The following is a 17,374-nucleotide window of genomic DNA, read 5'->3' on the forward strand; positions in this document are numbered from 1 at the left end:
CCTCCCCCTAATTTTCTATACACACTATGGTTTATCTGTTTATTTTGAGAACTGTCAGTCTCCCATGCTAGAGTGAAAGGTCCAGCAGGTTGGGAATTTTGTTGATTTTACTCGCTATGTATCCCCAGGACCCAGAGCAGGGTCTGACAATATATGTTTATTGAATGAAGGAATGAGCAGATTATTTCTGTCCCAAGAGGGTGTATCTCTCCAGCAGTCCCAAACACCCTGTTAACCCCTCAGTGTCCTTTGTCCCTGGGTCTTGCTGGGCAAACATCCACACCCCACAACCCCTGCCAACCAGCCCTGTACAATCCACAGCCTCAGTCTCATGCCCAGATGCTCTGTGGAAGGCTGGGAAGGGAAAGAAAAGGAAGGCTCAAGCTTTCCCTTCACTTGGAACATCTTTTGCCTTCCTGAGTTTACCCACAGGGCGCTGTTGTGGTTTAGGTTGTATTCAAGCACTTATTTGAGACAACCTCTCAGGTAGCATCCGGAGGGTCACCATCCCTTCAGGAACATTCCCCTTTTGACTGGCAGGAGATTGTTTTTGTTTTTTTTTTAAATTTTATTTTATTTTTAAACTTTACAATATTGTATTAGTTTTGCCAAATATCGAAATGAATCCACCACAGGTATACCCGCGTTCCCCATCCTGAACCCTCCTCCCTCCTCCCTCCCCTACCCTCCCTCTGGGTCGTCCCAGTGCACCAGCCCCGTGCATCGAACCTGGACTGTTTTCTCAATCCCCTGCCATCTGTGGAAAATTAAAAGCGGTAGGAGGGAAAGGGGTAGGAAAGAACATGGGAGGAACAAGGTTTCAGGAAGATGCATGGGACTCTGTGTGGTGGCCTGCAGCACTTAGGTGCAGAAAAAGCATTGGGTGCTTTGCACCTGTGTCTGATAATATGACCCCCAGGGTGAAAAGTGCTGAGGATTAATCGTTGGTGAATCCAGGCTTGCATTTTGCCTGAATCATGTGTGCTGGGCCAATGGGCCAAAATCTCACATTCCTTACAGCAGCCTTATTCTTCTCCTCCAAGAGATTTTACATTTATCCTGCATATTGCCCATGAACTGTGGTTACATCCTGTGCGTTTATTAAATTAAAAGCCCATGGATCCACTATACATCCTAACCTGGCTTTTCCCCTCAATGTTATTGAAGTATAATTGAGAAGTAAAAATTGTATAAATTTAAGGTGTACAACATGTTTTGATTGAAGATGCTGGTCAAAGGATACAAACTTTCAGTTATGCAAGATGAATAAATTCTCAAGATCAAATGTGCATTATGGTGACTATAGTTAACATCATGGACTGTAGCTTGCCAGGCTCCTTCCTGTCTATGAAATTCTCCAGGCAATACTGGAGTGGGTTGCCATTTCCTACTTCAGAAGATCTTCCTAACTCAGGGATGGAATCCATGTCTCTCGGGTCTCCTGCATCGGCAGGTGGACTCTTTACCACTGTGCCATCTGGAAAGCCATAGTTAATAATACTGCACTGTATTCTTGAATTTACTAAGACAGTGAGTGTTCTCGCCACGCACACGAAAAAGTAACATGTGAGGTGATAGACGTTAAGATAGCTTGATTGTGGTAATCATGTTACAAGGTCTATTTACATCTAACCTAGCTTCAAGCTTTGAGGAAGAGCAAAGAGAAATGCTTGCTTTCAGGGAACGCCAAGTTCACTGATGCTCACAGGTAGATAACTGTGTGCTCCAACTGTATGTGCTAAGATCCAGCTCTGTTTCGGAGAAATTCTACTTCCACTGGACTTCAGATCAGCAAAGCTTTTATGTCAGAATATGCATTATGCCCCATCAAAGCACTTGTCAGGGGCAACCCTGGATACTAAATCAATATAAATTAAAGATGGAAAGAGTAAGAGGTTAAGTTACTCATTCTTTGTTCACTAAAGCAGAACTAAGTCTTGTTTTTGGTTTCAACCTGGTTCTCCCAGGTTGAAAGAAAAAAAAAAGGGTTAAGACGATGCTTTGTGTGTGTGTTAGTTGCTAAGTCATGTCCGACTCTTTGCAACCCCATAGACTATAGCCTGCCAGGCTCTTCTGTCTGTGGAATTCTCCAGGAAAGAATACTGGAGTGGGTAGCCATTCCCTTCTCCAGGGGATCTTCCTGACCCAGGGATCGAACCCAGGTATCCTGCATTGCAGGCAGATTCTTTACAATCTGAGCCAACAGGGAAGCCCAAACGATGCTTTGCTACCTCACAGTTAACTTCAGCACTGCTTGGTCCCCAGGCATCTCTAAGAGAAGAGAGGATGGAGTTGCTTCCTTAAAGTCCCAGTGCTCTTGGCAGTCTGTTTGGTCCCAGTAGTCTCCTGCGGGTGGCGTGTATAAATTGACACTTGACATAGCGGATGGCCTGGGAGTCTGTGGGACTTCGGTGGATGTGGTTAGTTTTCTGCTAGAAAATGCATAGTTTCAAGTCCTCTCCTGTTAGTTTCGCCACTTAGAAACAGGCACTCAGGATTCCAGACATCTGGCAAATTCAACAACTCTGCCTTAACAAAAACTGAGTATTATGAGGAAGGTATGATGCTAAATCCAGCCTTTATGAATAGAGACAGGGTTGGAGGGGAGAGACACAGGTGTGGCATTAGTTCCATATGAGGCGTTGTGCGTGGGGGTGCGGAGTAGGTAGACTGACAGAGGGACAGAGGGCCTGGCTGCTCCAGTCTCTAGACTCTGCAGAGTGCTTGCGCTATGGGTCAAGAAGCAGTGAGATGTCCCAGGAACAGGAATTCTGCAGCGATTGCATCCCAGGCCATAGGCAGTTAGAAAAACTTCACAAGGGTTATTACCACCTTTTCTTAGGTGGTCAAGCCCTACCCACCTGAGGTCAGGTTCCCAGGTAGGCTGGCAGGAGCAAGGTATAACTGCTTCCCTTTCCTGGCTCCAGTCTCCAGGGCAGAGAAATCAGGAGCCAGGCAAAACCTTGTTAACAATTTGTGACCAGAGTGAGCAAAACTAATCCCAAAGTGCCACTTTTCCTCCCATTCCTCCACTTGACCTTAACTTTCCTACTTTGCCAGAGCCCTGGGCAAAAGGTCCAGTTATATTTCTTCCCCATGGATGTACCTCCTATGACCATTTATAATTCACTCCCAATCAAGCCAAGAGGCAGATGTTTATATAACGTGTAATCTTATCTGGAGATGTACTCAGGGGTGATCCAACCTTGATGGAGATTCCCAATCACAGATCTGACTCACTGTTACACTCAATCATCTGTTTTATTTTAAAACATGTCTACACTGCATTGAGCACAACACAGATGTGACCAGGAAACCCATAGCCCTGTCCCAGCAGGTGACAGGTCCAGTGTATGACTTGGGGTTGACTATTATTTTTCACAGTAAGAAAAAAAAAAGAGAATAAGAAAGAGGAAATTAGCATTATTTCCAACTCCTGTTCAGAAATCTGAGTGATGAAATGGAAGGGTATTTAAGAGATTCATAAAGCATTTCCAAAGCCCATTTTCTCCATCAGCTGATGTTCAAATATTGAACCTGGGATATTGGACTAGCTGGACTTGAGTGACACAAGGGCATACTGTTTCAAATTACATCCACCCATTAATGCAAAAGGTAGGGGAACAGGCCAGGCTTTCTGACTGATAGTCTACTTTTTCCTGTTTCATGGACCTGATGAATTCAGAGGCTATCAGAAATGTATAACCGCAACTGTGACACAGCATCTGCTCAGCGTAAAACCTTTTTGTGCAGGGGAAAGAATTCAGTTGGCCTACGGGAAGAAATGTCCTGAGCTGGATGGTGCCCATACAGAATTGTCAATCATGACCCCACTGAAATATGTGGGATCTCGTGAAAATCAGAAACAGCTTCCATTTTAAGATAAAGTCTCAAAATCCAGTTGTCTTTTAAAAATTAGCATTCCCATTTCCTTCCTCTGAAGCAGAAAGTAAATGCTAGGAAGCCGACAGGTTTTGTTTGTCACAAGCACACGCAGGGTTTGGGGACCACTGCGGCTCAGTCCCTGGAACACCTGAGCCCCTGGCATCACTGGGCCTCCGGGGCTGAGGTCCTCATATTCCAGAACAAAGAAGCCAATAGGGAGGACTTGGGTGATCGGGAAGTGAGAAGGCCACCCCATCAGGTCTGGATCTCTATCATCTGAGGAAAATGGAAGTAAAAAATTTATACTTGTGCACAAGTATGCTTGTGTACAAACAAACCTGTGACTCATCAAGTCATCGATGGAGAAGACAGTAGAGTACACCGAGACCCTTGGTGTGAGAAACAAAATGCTTTCCCCAAAGTAAGACTTCTATTTATGATCTAAAATAGATGTCTTTGAAATGCTTTACCTGGACCAGTGAAATCCAGTTGCTAATTACATATTATACAAGTATAAATTTTCTACTTCATTATCCATACCAAATCAGGCTCTAAAAACGGACGCCATTGGACTGGAATGTGTATGTTTTAACAGATCAGAAACTGCAAAGCCCTTATGCCACTAACTGACATAGCTCTATCCCCAGGGACGCCATTGGTATAAATATTTTCAGATTCCTTTGCATTTTAACAATAACAGAGGAGAGTCAAAACAAAGGCTAATTACAAAGACAAAAACAAAGACAATTACAGCTTCTGACATTCACTGATTGTGTTGGCCATAAAGTTTGTTCAGATTTTTCTGTAAGATCTTACGGTAAAAACCTTACCAAACTTTTTGGCCAACCCAATCTATTGTCTGTTTAGTTACAAATCAGGTTTAACACAGCTTTGCTCCATTTTCTATGCATTTTGCCTTTTAAATCACACACAAAATTTATATTAAAACAATAGTTTTTTTTTCAAAAGACAAAGGCTTAGAGGAGCACGTCTTATGAATACTCTTTCCTTCGGTTAGTTTTAACGAGTGGAGGGATCACCGTGGATTTTGAGTGTGGTGGTGAAGCAATTCCACGGGTCATCTTCTCCATGTGCTCAGGGACGTCGCAGGGGGGGATGTCGGAAACTCTTTTTGTACATGTACTGGCAGAACAGCACAATTCTTTAGCACTTTAGGGCCTGTGAAGACAAAGAGAAAGGTGACTGTCACTTCTTTTACTGGCATTGTGCCTACTAACCTGGTGAGTCATTGTTCTGATGGTCCTTCGTCTACATCTTCCAGTTCTGGGTCCTGGGGCTCTTCTCTCCCTGCTCATCCCTCCTCTAGGCCTGATTCTCAGGATCAAATTCAGGCCTGACCTAGGGTCAGGTTCCCGAGCGTTTCCAGACACATAAATCTGCAACTGTATCGCTGCTTATGTCCCTTGACCACCCCCTCCCCGAGTTGTATAACATTTATCCTCTCCCCATTCAGTCATATCTCCCCAACAGAACTAAGAAAATGTTTTCCTCTGGCTATGAATTTGAAATGTTCTGAATTCCTAGGAAATTTTAATGGAGAAATAATTCCTTTCCTTGGGTGCATGGGTGCATGCAGGTCAGGAGTGGAGGGAGGGGCCCCAGCACCAGCGGAATTCCTCATCAGCATAGGGTCCTTGCTCTGGCACTAATGTTCTTCTGAGAACCACCTACCTCTGATGACTGGTAGTAGGGTGATTGGGTATCGTTAAAACTTGGTTGGGTTTTCCTTCAAGTTCACTGAGTTGGAAAATTAAGAGGTCAAATTGGGTCAGATTGCAATGGAAATCTACTGAAGAGCCATCTGGGGTGCTCTCTTTGCTTAGGGAGGTTGGTGGCTTCTGCACATGATCTTTATTTAGAGTGTCTATTAGTTCAAAGGTTGGAAACCACTCCCTTCATTTACCTATCACAAGAGCCTAAGGTTTATACTTACGAGTATCTTCCCATTTTCCGAACAATCACAGAGATGATTCCACCAATGACTGCGATGCCTACTAAGACCCCAACAATGATTCCAACCAGGGTCCCCACTGACAAGCCACCTGAATGACACAGAAAAAAAAAAAGCAGAGTTCCCAGATTAACAATACAGCACCAATAAGCCACGCCATAGGCCCACCGTAGATAAAAAAGGATGCTCTACATTGTTTGTCCTCTATCTATCTAGTAGGAGGTGACTTAGAAGGGGAGAAAAGCTGGGGTTAATCTAATCACGGAAAGATTTCTGGACCTCAAGATACATCAAGAAGCATACCACTCTGACTAAGTGGCTTCACTGTTAATTACTGGGTAGCTTTTGTGTACACACAGCTAATAAATTAGCCCCTATTTCCATTCTTAGGAACCATAAATTGTGATATGACACCATTCTCCACAGCTGTTGTGAAGACTCACTTGTGGTTTGCTTATTTTCAAATACAGGCAATTCCCTTTTCTCTCTTAAGAGATTTGAAACATTTTCAAAAGGTTTTCTGCTCCCAGTTGATTACAATCCAGGAAAGAATGTTAATTCATCACAAAGATTAAAGTTCAAAGAAACCTTCTTAAAAACTCCCGTAAGAATGTTTTGATAACAAAATCTAACCCACCTTTCGGAGTGCTTTTTGGTTTTTCTCCATCTGTTTTCCCTATAAAGAGAGAGTTGCAATGATATAGAATTATTAGGAGTTAATAACTATAATTTAACAATTGGCACAAGATGGATTTACTCTAAGTGGAAGGTAGCAAAACACAAGCAAAGAGGATACTTTCTTAAGTAAATCGGATCAGGGGACTTTTAAGCAGGCTCTGATGTGATCCTGTCTTTAAAACTATTATTTATTGAATTTATGAATGCTTCTTCACATCTATGAGTCCATAGTTTTTTGGTAAACATTACTTTTTTCACCACCCACTGTAGAGAGCAGAGTCAAGGTAACTCGCCCAGAGAGATCTTAAATAAATGGTCAAAGATTTCAGAAGTTAGGTTAACAAAAGAATCCAAGGCTGTTGATCTTTGGTCCAAAGTCAAGATCATGAAAAACTCACCCATTGGGAGGAGGTTTATTTTGAAGAAACATCATTTTGAGAGCAAAATGTTTTGAAAGTTGTGGTTAAGACTGTGATATCACCCATCTTATGATATCAATTTCCTTTTCTTTCATAGAAAATCCAGATCTTACAGGGCACTTAAGCTTAATGAGACTACATCCTTTGTATTTTCAGTTCATTCAGTTCAGTTGCTCAGTCACGTCTGACTCTTTGTGACCCCATGGACTGCAGCACACCAGACTTCCCTGTCCATCACCAACTCCTGGAGCTTGCGCAAACTCACGTCCATTGAGTTGGTGATACCATCCAACCATCTCATCTTCTGTCCCCTTCTCCTCCCGCCTTCAATCTTTCCCAGCATCAGGGTCTTTTCCAATGAGTCAGTTCTTCACATCAGGTGGTCAAAGTATTGGCGTTTCAGCTTCAGCATCAGTCCTTCCAATGAATATTCAGGACTGATTTACTTTAGGATTGACAGGTTTGATCTCCTTTCAGTCTGAGGGACTCTCAAGAGTCTTCTCCGACACCATAGCTCAAAAGCATCAATTCTTCGGTGCTCACCATTCTTTATACTCCAACTCTCACATACATGACTACTGGAAAAACCATACCTATGACTAGACAGACTTTTGTTGACAAGATAACATCTCTGCTTTTTAATATGCTATTTAGGTTGGTCATAGCTTTTCTTCCAAGGAGCAAGTGTCTTTTAATTTCATGGCTGCAGTCTTTTAATTTCATTTGCAGTGATTTTGGAGCCCCCCCAAAATAGTTGGAGAAGGTGATGGCATCCCACTCCAGTACTCTTGCCTGGAAAATCCCATGGATGGAGGAGCCTGGTGGGCTGCAGTCCATGGGGTCGCGAAGAGTCGGACACGACTGAGGGACTTCACTTTCACTTTTCACTTTCATGCATTGGAGAAGGAAATGGCAACCCACTCCAGTGTTCTTGCCTGGAGAATCCCAGGGACGGGGGAGCCTGGTGGGCTGCCGGTCTATGGAGTCGCACAGAGTCAGACACGACTGAAGTGACTTAGCAGCAGCAGCAGCAAAAATAGAGTCTCTCACTATTTCCATTTGTTTCCCCAATTTTGCCATGAAATGATGGAACCAGATGCCACGATCTTAGTGTTCTGAATGTTGAGTTTTAAGCCAACTTTTTCACCCTCTTCTTTCACTTTCATCAAGAAGCTCTTTAGTTCTTTTTCGCTTTCTGCCATAAGGTTGGCATCATCTGCATATCTGAGGTTATTGATATTTCTCCCGGCAGTCTTGATTCCAGCTTGTGCTTCATCCAGCCTGGCATTTCTCATGATGTACTTTGCATATAAGTTAAACAAGCAGGGTGACAATATACAGCCTTGACGTACTCCTTTCCATATTTGGAACCAGTCTGTTGTTTCATGTCTGGTTCTAACGGTTTCTTCTTGACCTGCATACAGATTTCTCAGGAGGTAGGTAAGGTGGTCTGGTATTCCCATCTCTTTAAGAGTTTTCCACAGTTTGCTGTAATCCACACAGTCAAAGGCTTTGGCGTAGTCAATAAAGCAGAAGTAGCTGTTTTTCTGGAATTCCCTTTGTATTTATGGCACTATTATTATAGGATTTCTATCTGCAGCTAACTCTAATTTAGTGGTTCAAATGTGAATATTCTTATTTACCTAGCATGTGGATATAAGTTGCTTAACTATGAATACCTCTCTGGAAGTAAGAAATAACATTGTTTTCTTCAGATAATTTTTACACAATTCTATTAAAAAATATAGGCCTTTTGTTTCTCCCATCAACTTGTTGGTATACTGAGCCCTTCACTCTTCTAGGTGGTAGTTGTTTATAAAGAAAAAGTTGAGAGGCCTTAATTTAATGAGACAACAGAGAGATGTGATTTAATCAGGCTCACCCCTAGAATCTTAGCTCACGATTTGCAAAATATCAGATATCCAATACTCTCCTAATCAAAAGTGAAACCAGCCAATCATCAACTATAAGATGGTTACTTTTTCTAATGGTTGATTTGGAAAGAAAAGAAGTTATCCACTCTGTATCAGGTCCATCTTCCAAAAAAAAAAAAAAGACGTCCTTTCAAGATGGCCCCAGAGTTGTCATTGTTCAATAGCTAAGTTGTGTCTGATTCTTTAAGACCCCATGGACTGCAGCGTGCCAGTCTCCCCTGTCCTCCACTATCTTCAGGAATTTGCTCAAACTAATGTCCACTGAGTCAAGTGATGCCATCCAACCATCTCATCCTCTGTCGTCCCCTTCTCCTCCTGCCCTCAATCTTTCCTAGCATCAGGGTCTGTACCAAAGAGTCAGCTGTTTGCATCAGATGGTCAAAATACTGAAGCTTCAGCAATAGTCCTTCCAATGAATATTCAGGGTTGATATCCTTTAGGATTGACTAGTTTGATCTCTGTGCAGTCCAAGGGACTCTCAAAGTCTTCTCTAACACCACAGTTTGAAAGCATCAATTCTTCAGTTCTCAGCCCTCTTTGTGGTCCAACTCTCACATCCATACATGACTACTGGAAAGACCATAACTTTGACTGCTGCTGCTAAGTCACTTCAGTCGTGTCCAACTCTGTATGACCCCATAGATGGCAGCCTACCAGGCTCCCCCGTCCCTCGGATTCTCCAGGCAAGAACACTGGACTACATGGACGTTTTTTGGCAAAGTGATGTCTCTGCTTTTTAATGTACTGTCTAGGTTTGTTATAGTTTTCCTTCCAAGTAGCAAGTGTCTTTTAACTTCATGGCCCCAGAGTACAGGTCCTTGAACCCATCTCTTCCTGCAGGAGCTGAACCCATGGCTCTAGAACATTTACATGAAGCTCAAGCTGATCACACCAACTCACATAAAAAAGCAGGTGGGAGACTTCTGGGTTTGAGGCCTGCCCAGAACAAAGGTGTCATCCTATCAACTCCCTGAATGTTATACCTGGCTGACAACTACCAGTAGAGGCAGGTCCAACATTTGCTTTTCATGTCTTAACATGGTGGCTCATGACACAACATACTGGGCTCATAACACAACATTATCACCATCAATGACACCATTTTCCACAAAATATATTACCAAAATAAAGTTTGTGGATGATTCATCACTAAATTAAAGTTTACTAGACTTATACTCCCTAAGCCTCTTCCCAATTACACTGACTGTGATCACTCGAATGTATCATGCACATGAACGTCATCAAACTTGGGCATTTGATGGTAAAGGCATTTGCAGTCCTAATAAAATTACCTCTTAAAAAGCCAAGTATTTGTAATTACATTTTAACTCGTGAAAATTTCTTGGAACACTGATACATGAAGTAGGAATGTGCCGTAAGTCACAGTGTTTGTGAAAGGGTGGGGAAGAAGACAGACAAGAAAGTAATCATGAGTATTTTCCAGGAAATTGAGACATTTTCTTTTTAAGGAATAGGAGAAATATTCTGGTATGATATAAAAAAAATACTCAACTTGGAATGCTCCATTTGCAGCTTGCCATGAATAAGCTGTCAGCTCTTGTTACAAACAATCAATGCTTCTCCAAAATTTTGAAATGTTTCCAATGACTAATTATATTGATTCTTTCCTTGTTTAACCCTATTTAGTTCGCTCTGGTGTTTAATGTCAAGCATTTCTTTAATATCTTAGAGTAACCTTTAGGGATCATTTTCTAAGCATATTATGAAACTTTTCTATCTTTGTAGTAACATACGCATAATATAAACAGTACTATCCTCACCATTTTTAAGTATACTCTTTGATGGTATTATGTACATTTACCTGGTGTGCAACCATCAGCCCCATCCATCTCCACAACTCTTTTTCACCTTGCAAACTGATACTCTCTACGCATCTCCATTCCCTCCCCACATCAACCCCTGGCAACCACCATTCTGCTTTCTGTAATTTTGACTACTCTATTTACCTCATCTAAGTGGAATCACAGAGTATTTGTCTTTTGGTGACTGGTTTATTCCATTTAGTCCTCAAGGTTCATCCATGTTATAGCATGTGTGAGAATTTTCTTCTTATTAAAGGCTAACTAATATTCCATTGCATGTATATGACACATTTTGTTTACCCAGTCATCTATTCGTGGACACTTGGGTTGCTTCCATGTTTCAGCTATGGTGTATAATGCTGCTGTGACCATAGGTGTACAAATACACGGTATTTAAAAAATCTGCAGAAGTGCTTTAGAGTTTTAAAAACCAGATTGGTGATTGGGAATTGTATATCAAACAATAAGGAATAACTTTCTAGGTGTTCAGCTGTGCAACTGGTTTTAGGAATCTTGGGTTTAGGGGAGGTCCTTATGTTTACTTTAATTTAAAGATGAAAACACCTAACTAGGTACATATGATAGGAAATTGCTCAAGTTAGCAAGCATTCATTGCAGTTACTAGAATAGTTCCTTTTCTCTTCCACCCCTATCTACTACAAAAAAAGGCATATTTAAAAAATATCCCAAATAACTGAATTTCTTTCAAGAAAGCTCTGGAAATAGGAAGCTCTTCCTCTTACTAGGTTGTAATGGCAATCATCTTTCCTCACAATCATTAGTGATGGTCTAAACCTCATAATAGTGATGCAGACTCAAAGTTGTCCTTCAGAATTTCTCCCCAAGGTGCGCCTCCATCCACATTGCTGTATATACCAGCTGCAAAGTATAACCCCAAAGCCTGGTAAGACAGGCTTAGAATAGATTCTTGCATCATGTGTACAGATATGAACTCAATGTACAGTAAGATAGTAAATGTTAGCAATGTTATTGCTGTTCAGTCGCTAAGTTGTGTCCAACTCTTTGTGATCCCATGGACTCCAGCACACCAGGCTCCTTGGTCCTCCACTATCTCCTGGAGTTTGCTCAAATTCACGTCCGTTGAGTTGGTGATCCTATCGAACCATATCATCCTCTCCTGCTCCCTTCTCCTTTTGCCTTCAATCTTTCCCAGCATCAGGGTCTCTTCCAATGAGTTAGCTCCCTGCATCAGGTATTGGGAGCTTCAGCTTCAGCATCAATCTTTCCAATGAATACTCAGGATTTATTTAGTGTTGACTGGTATGATCTCCTCGCAGTCCGAGGGAGTCTTCTCAAGGACCACAATTCAAAAGCATCAATTCTTTGGCATTCAGCCTTCTTTATGGTCTAACTCTCATATCCTTACATGACTACTGGAAAAACCATAGCTTTGACTATACAGACTTTTGTTTAATATGCTATCCAGGTTTGGCATAACTTTCTTTCCAAGGAGCAAGTGTCTTTTAATTTCACTGTAGTCACCATTCATAGTGATTTTGGAGCCTAAGAAAATAAAATCTGTTATTGCTTCCACTTTTCCCCCTTCTATTTGCCAGGAACTGATGGGACTGGATCAGTTTTTTGAATGTTGAGTTTCAATGTTAGGACAGAATCTACTAAGATATACATAGGTTGGCTAACTTTTACCCTCTTGGGCGTCAACACAAAGCTTTTTTGTGTAGCATTATATCAGCTTAGGGTCAGCAATATGACACTGGTAGCTATCTCATCTACTTTTGTGGGGGCATTATCACTACCTGTCATTCGAAGTAGAGAGCAGAATTCAACAACCCAGTAAATATGAACTCTGAACCTACTTCACAAAGCTTGGTTCAAAATTAGTGCTTACATTCCAGCGTGTGCCATATTGATGATTGTATTTGTCCCTGGATTTTTGGGAATGCACTGATGGTTGTAAAGAAGATCAACCCATACTGGGGTGACTGCTTTTCTTACCCTGGGAGTGACTAGTCGCTGGTACACGGGTGAGGACTGTGGTTGTGCTCCTGGCAGGTGTGCTCCTGGCAGGCGTGCTCTTGGCTGTTGTGCCTTCGGCTGTTGTGCCTTCGGCAGTTGGCAGATCTTCTCTGTGATCATGTGATACATTCTCTGTTCCTGCTGGCATCTATTGGAGATGTAAAAGGAAAAACAGAAATAAAACTTAATATTGTAAAATATATATTCTATCTTATGTCAGAAATGGACTTAAAGGAGCATAAATGTATATGCTATATGATGACATAAATTTAAAGTGGAAACAAGATAACACACACAAGAAACAAGAGTGGAGACAGGAATAAAATCATGTCTACTCCAGAAATAAATCCCAAATGTTGAGCATGCTGACTTCCTGAGGTGTAACTTTTTAGAAAATACTGGGTCACTAGGCATTAATTCTTTTCCTCCCTTGAACGTGAATGGTACTTTTTTTCCTGTAACGTTTACTCAGCACATATTATGTTGTATTATTTTTAATGCTCTTTTTCACCCAGAGCTTACCATTTGCCATGCCCTCTAAATACATCCTCATTAACACCACAAAAAAACCCTAAGAAGTAAGTTCTATTTTTTTTGTTTGTAAGTTATTTTTGGCTGCTTTGGGTCTTCCTTGCTGGGTGTAGGCTTCTCTAGTTGTGACTCGAGGGCTCCAGAATGCGCAGGTTCAGTAGTTGCGGCACATGGGCTCAGTTGCCCCACAGCATGTGGGATCTTAGTTCCCCAACCAGAGACTGAACCCACATCCCCTGCATTGGAAAGCGGATTCTTAACCATTGGACCACCAGGGAAGTTTCAAGAAGTAAATTCTATTATTAGCCCTATAATATGAACAAGGCTTAGAGAGATAAGATAATATGCCCAAGCTCACATAGCCAACAAGCAACAGAACAAGACTTGGAAATGGTTCTGTTGACTCTAAAGTTCATGTTAATATAGCATTCAACAAGCTAATGAGTACAGGCAAAAACAAAAACAAAAACAGATCAGTGGAATTATATCAAGCTTAAAAACTTAGTGCATCAAAGGACACAATCAGCAGAATGAAAAGGCGACCTACGGAATGGAAGAAAATACTCACAATCATCTTATCTGATAAAAGTATATAGAACTCCTATAAAGGAATAACAAAAAAATCTAATAACTTGATTTTAAAAATGGAAAAAGGACTTGAGTAAATCAATCTCCAAATATAGTACACAATGGCCAAAAAACATACAAAAGATACTCAATCACACTAATTATCAGAGAAAAACAAATCAAAAGCACAATGAGATTATCACCTCATACCAGTTAGGATGGCTACTATCAAAAGAACAGAAAATAAATTGGAGCCATTGTGCACTGTTGATGGGGTTGTAGAATGGTTGCAACGTTAGGGAAAACAGAATGGAGGTCCTCAGAAAAATTGAAAATAGAACTAGCATATGATCCAGCAATGCTACTTCTGAGTATAAGCCCAAAAGAATTAAAAGCAGGGTTTGGAAGCTATTTGCACGTCCATGTTCATAGCAGCATTATTCACAATAGGCAAGAGTTGGAAGCAATCCAAATGCATGAAGAAAATGTAATATATACTTACATACAGTGGAATATTATTCAACCTCCAAAGGGAAAATATTCTTACACACGCTACAACATGGATGAACACTGGGGGCATTATGCTCAAGCATACTGAAATAAGCCAGTCTCAAAATATCCCTGCATGTGATCACATGCCTATGAAGCAACTTCCTCTCTTCCTGCTACACTCACCGGAGTTGCCAAGGATTCTTTACTGGCAGCTGGGGTTGTCGTGTAATCTTCCACACCCAGGGTTGTTTTCTCACTTGTCACACCTGTAGTCACATAGTCTTCTGGCCGGACCGTGCTGGCTGAAAAGGGGAGATTGAGTCAGACCTCAAGGTGAAATCATATGGGCAGACCTAACTGGTCAGCTACAATCAGGTTTTTTTTTTTCATTTCTGTTGGGTATTTTTTCCTTTTTAGGGAGTTTTCATTCTGGCTTAACAAATCATTCTACATATACAGAACAGCCTGGTCATCTCCATTGTAAAAGAAAGGAAGATGGGACTCCAAAGAGGTGAAGCAGTCAGACCCTCACTGGTTCCCACTGAGGCGTGCTGGACAGTGCGGTGTGTGTGCGTGTGTGTGTGTTTACACCTTGACTTTTCTTTCAATAATGAACCTGATTCTTTCTGGTGCCATTTCATATAAAGAATTAATGCATTTAGGTTAATAGAATTTCATATAGACCCAGAAAAATTCTCAATTAGAGTCTGGAAAGATTTCTGAACATATTGATTAGTAGGCTCTCTGTTATAAAGAGTTAAGTAAGTTGGAAAGAGGAAAATAAATATCATATATTAATGCATATATATGGAATCCAGGAAAACGGTACTAATGAACCTATTTGTAGGCAACAGTAGAGACACAGGCATAGAAAACAAACTTGTGGACGTGGTGAGGGAAGGAGAGGATGGGGTGAATTGAGAGAGTAGCATTAACATATATACATTACCATGAAAGTGTCAAACTGTTAGTCACTCCGTGTCCAACTCTGACACGCCATCAACTAGCCTGTCAGGCTCCCCTGTCCGTGGAATTCTCCAAGCAATACTGGAGTGGGTTGCCATTCCCTTCTCCAGGGGATCTTCCCAACCCAGGGATCAAACCCAGGTCTCCTGCATTGCAGGCATTTACTGTCTGAATCACCTGGGAAGCCCCATCCATTACCACATGTATTAATAAAATAGATACCCAGTGGAAATTTTCTGTATGCCTCAGGGAGCTCAACCCAGTGCGCTGTGATAACCCAGAGGGTAGGATGGGGTGGGAGTTGAAAGGAAGGTTCAAGAGCAATGGGACATACGTATACCTATGGCTGATTGATTTTGATGTATGGCAGAAATCAACACAACATTGTAAAGCAATTATCCTCCAATTAAAAATAAAGACATTAAAAAAAAAACTTAAATGAAGTAAAATAAAGCTAGATAGTAAACTTAAAAAAAAAAGGTGATTAGTAGACTCTATCCCAAACCTACTAAATCAGAATGTCCAAAGGCGGGGGTTCCTTCTTGTTAACATCAACCTCGTGCTCCATTGAATTTTGAGATTGCTGTCTGCTTGAATGATTGAACTCCCTGGCTCTAACTACAGATCTCATACACACAGACACAGAGATTGACATAGAGTTCAACCTCTTCTTTTACAGTTGGGATCATCATCTACAAGGGAGAATCAGTAAGATGAGAGTGCTGAGATAACTAACAGAACTTTTAGTGCACCCAGAGCTAATCTAAAGAGAGACCTGATGGCCCCTGGCCCTGGCTTTTCTGTATTACCACTGGACGAATGACCCTGTTGTGCCAATGAGAAAGGTTTCCAGAGGAGGAGGGAGTAGGTGGGGGTGGGACCGCAAGTTGAATTCCAAGACGCAGGGAGGACAACTTGAAATGGGCTTTTCTTCACCCTCTACCACAATGATTGGAGTTTATCCTGACCGAGTAGGAATGCCATCTCAATTCATCAATAACCCTTTTCACAAGTTAAAACAAATCTGACTCATTGGTCATGGGTTCCCTCCCCAGACTCAGAGTGGCTCTGGAAGAAATTTCGTGACTAAATACAGCTGCAAAATAAGTAAGCACACACAGCTCAGGAGCAAGAGGGAGGGGGTGGTTGGAGACTTCTGTGCTTAATTAAAGAGCAGATGTCTGGCCCTTGCCTTAAAACTCCCTCTTTCTCTTGTGCTTAGATAGCTCAGCCAAAGGCACAGCTAATAAATATTTGATCACAGCCTCTTTGCTGATGCACAGAGGAAGGAAGCCTCTAGAGTAAATTCTCTTGTTTCATGAGCCTTCTCTTTGCATTGAGTACTACAGACCTGGTGCTGCCAATCAGTGCTTCCCAAGTGTGTGCTTTTTTTTCTCATCTGGGGTGGGGAAAGGCTTTCATTAGTTAGCAACTATCTGATACCTCAGTGCCAGCAAATAGATTGCTCCCTTTCTGGCTGGCTGCTGGGGTGGGAGTAGGGGTAGTGATCAGCTCTCATTAAGGATTTAAGATTATGATCTCAGCAAATGTTGAATGTATTTATCAACTTCAAGGGGAAATATCCCTTTGCCAGGCAAGCAGTCTTTATTAAAAAACTTAGCATTCTATTTTCTTTTCTTCCACTCCAGGTTCAAATACACTTAACAAACCATCCATTTAAAAACATTTTCTGCAGTGTTCAGCAAAATCACTTACCATATGGCATCCTCTAGCTTTAAAAAGCAAAACCAAACCACCCTTGCTTAAAAAAAAATAAGTACAGGACTAAGTTAGTCAAAGTTGAATTCTTTTGTAGAAAGTTCAGTTCATTGAAAGCCTAATGATAAAAATTCCTTCTTGCTCTTTTCTACCCTTGGCCCACAGAGCCAAGGACTAAAATCGCTCTGAATAGACAAAAGGGCATTTTATGAACGACACTCATGATGAAGAGGCATGTCTTTTGTCTCACCGCCCTGGCATTCTTTTTGCTCCCTGGGAAAGTTGATCTTTAACAAGGGATGTTCACTTGTCCCTCTCATTACTTTGGCTGAAGGCTTTGCAGATGAACTGCTGAGTGTCCAGCCAGCATTTGACATCCTTTTCTCTTGA

General features: G+C 41.5%; 1 protein-coding gene across 1 annotated transcript in view; it reads right to left on the minus strand.

Annotated features, from left to right (window-relative positions):
- Positions 1-3,242: 3,242 nt before the first annotated feature.
- Positions 3,243-17,374, minus strand: part of PDPN (podoplanin) — a 35,142-nt gene continuing 21,010 nt past the window's right edge. Inside the window, exons 2-6 of the mRNA XM_019976777.2 lie at positions 14,483-14,601; positions 12,689-12,857; positions 6,495-6,533; positions 5,840-5,948; positions 3,243-5,064 (exon numbers count right to left, since the gene is read on the minus strand). Coding sequence (XP_019832336.2) covers positions 5,058-5,064; positions 5,840-5,948; positions 6,495-6,533; positions 12,689-12,857; positions 14,483-14,601 — 443 coding nt within the window. The 3' untranslated portion in view covers positions 3,243-5,057. The remainder of the gene's footprint in view (positions 5,065-5,839; positions 5,949-6,494; positions 6,534-12,688; positions 12,858-14,482; positions 14,602-17,374) is intronic.

Source organism: Bos indicus, chromosome 16 (assembly GCF_029378745.1).
Source record: "Bos indicus isolate NIAB-ARS_2022 breed Sahiwal x Tharparkar chromosome 16, NIAB-ARS_B.indTharparkar_mat_pri_1.0, whole genome shotgun sequence".
Taxonomy (NCBI): domain Eukaryota; kingdom Metazoa; phylum Chordata; class Mammalia; order Artiodactyla; family Bovidae; genus Bos; species Bos indicus.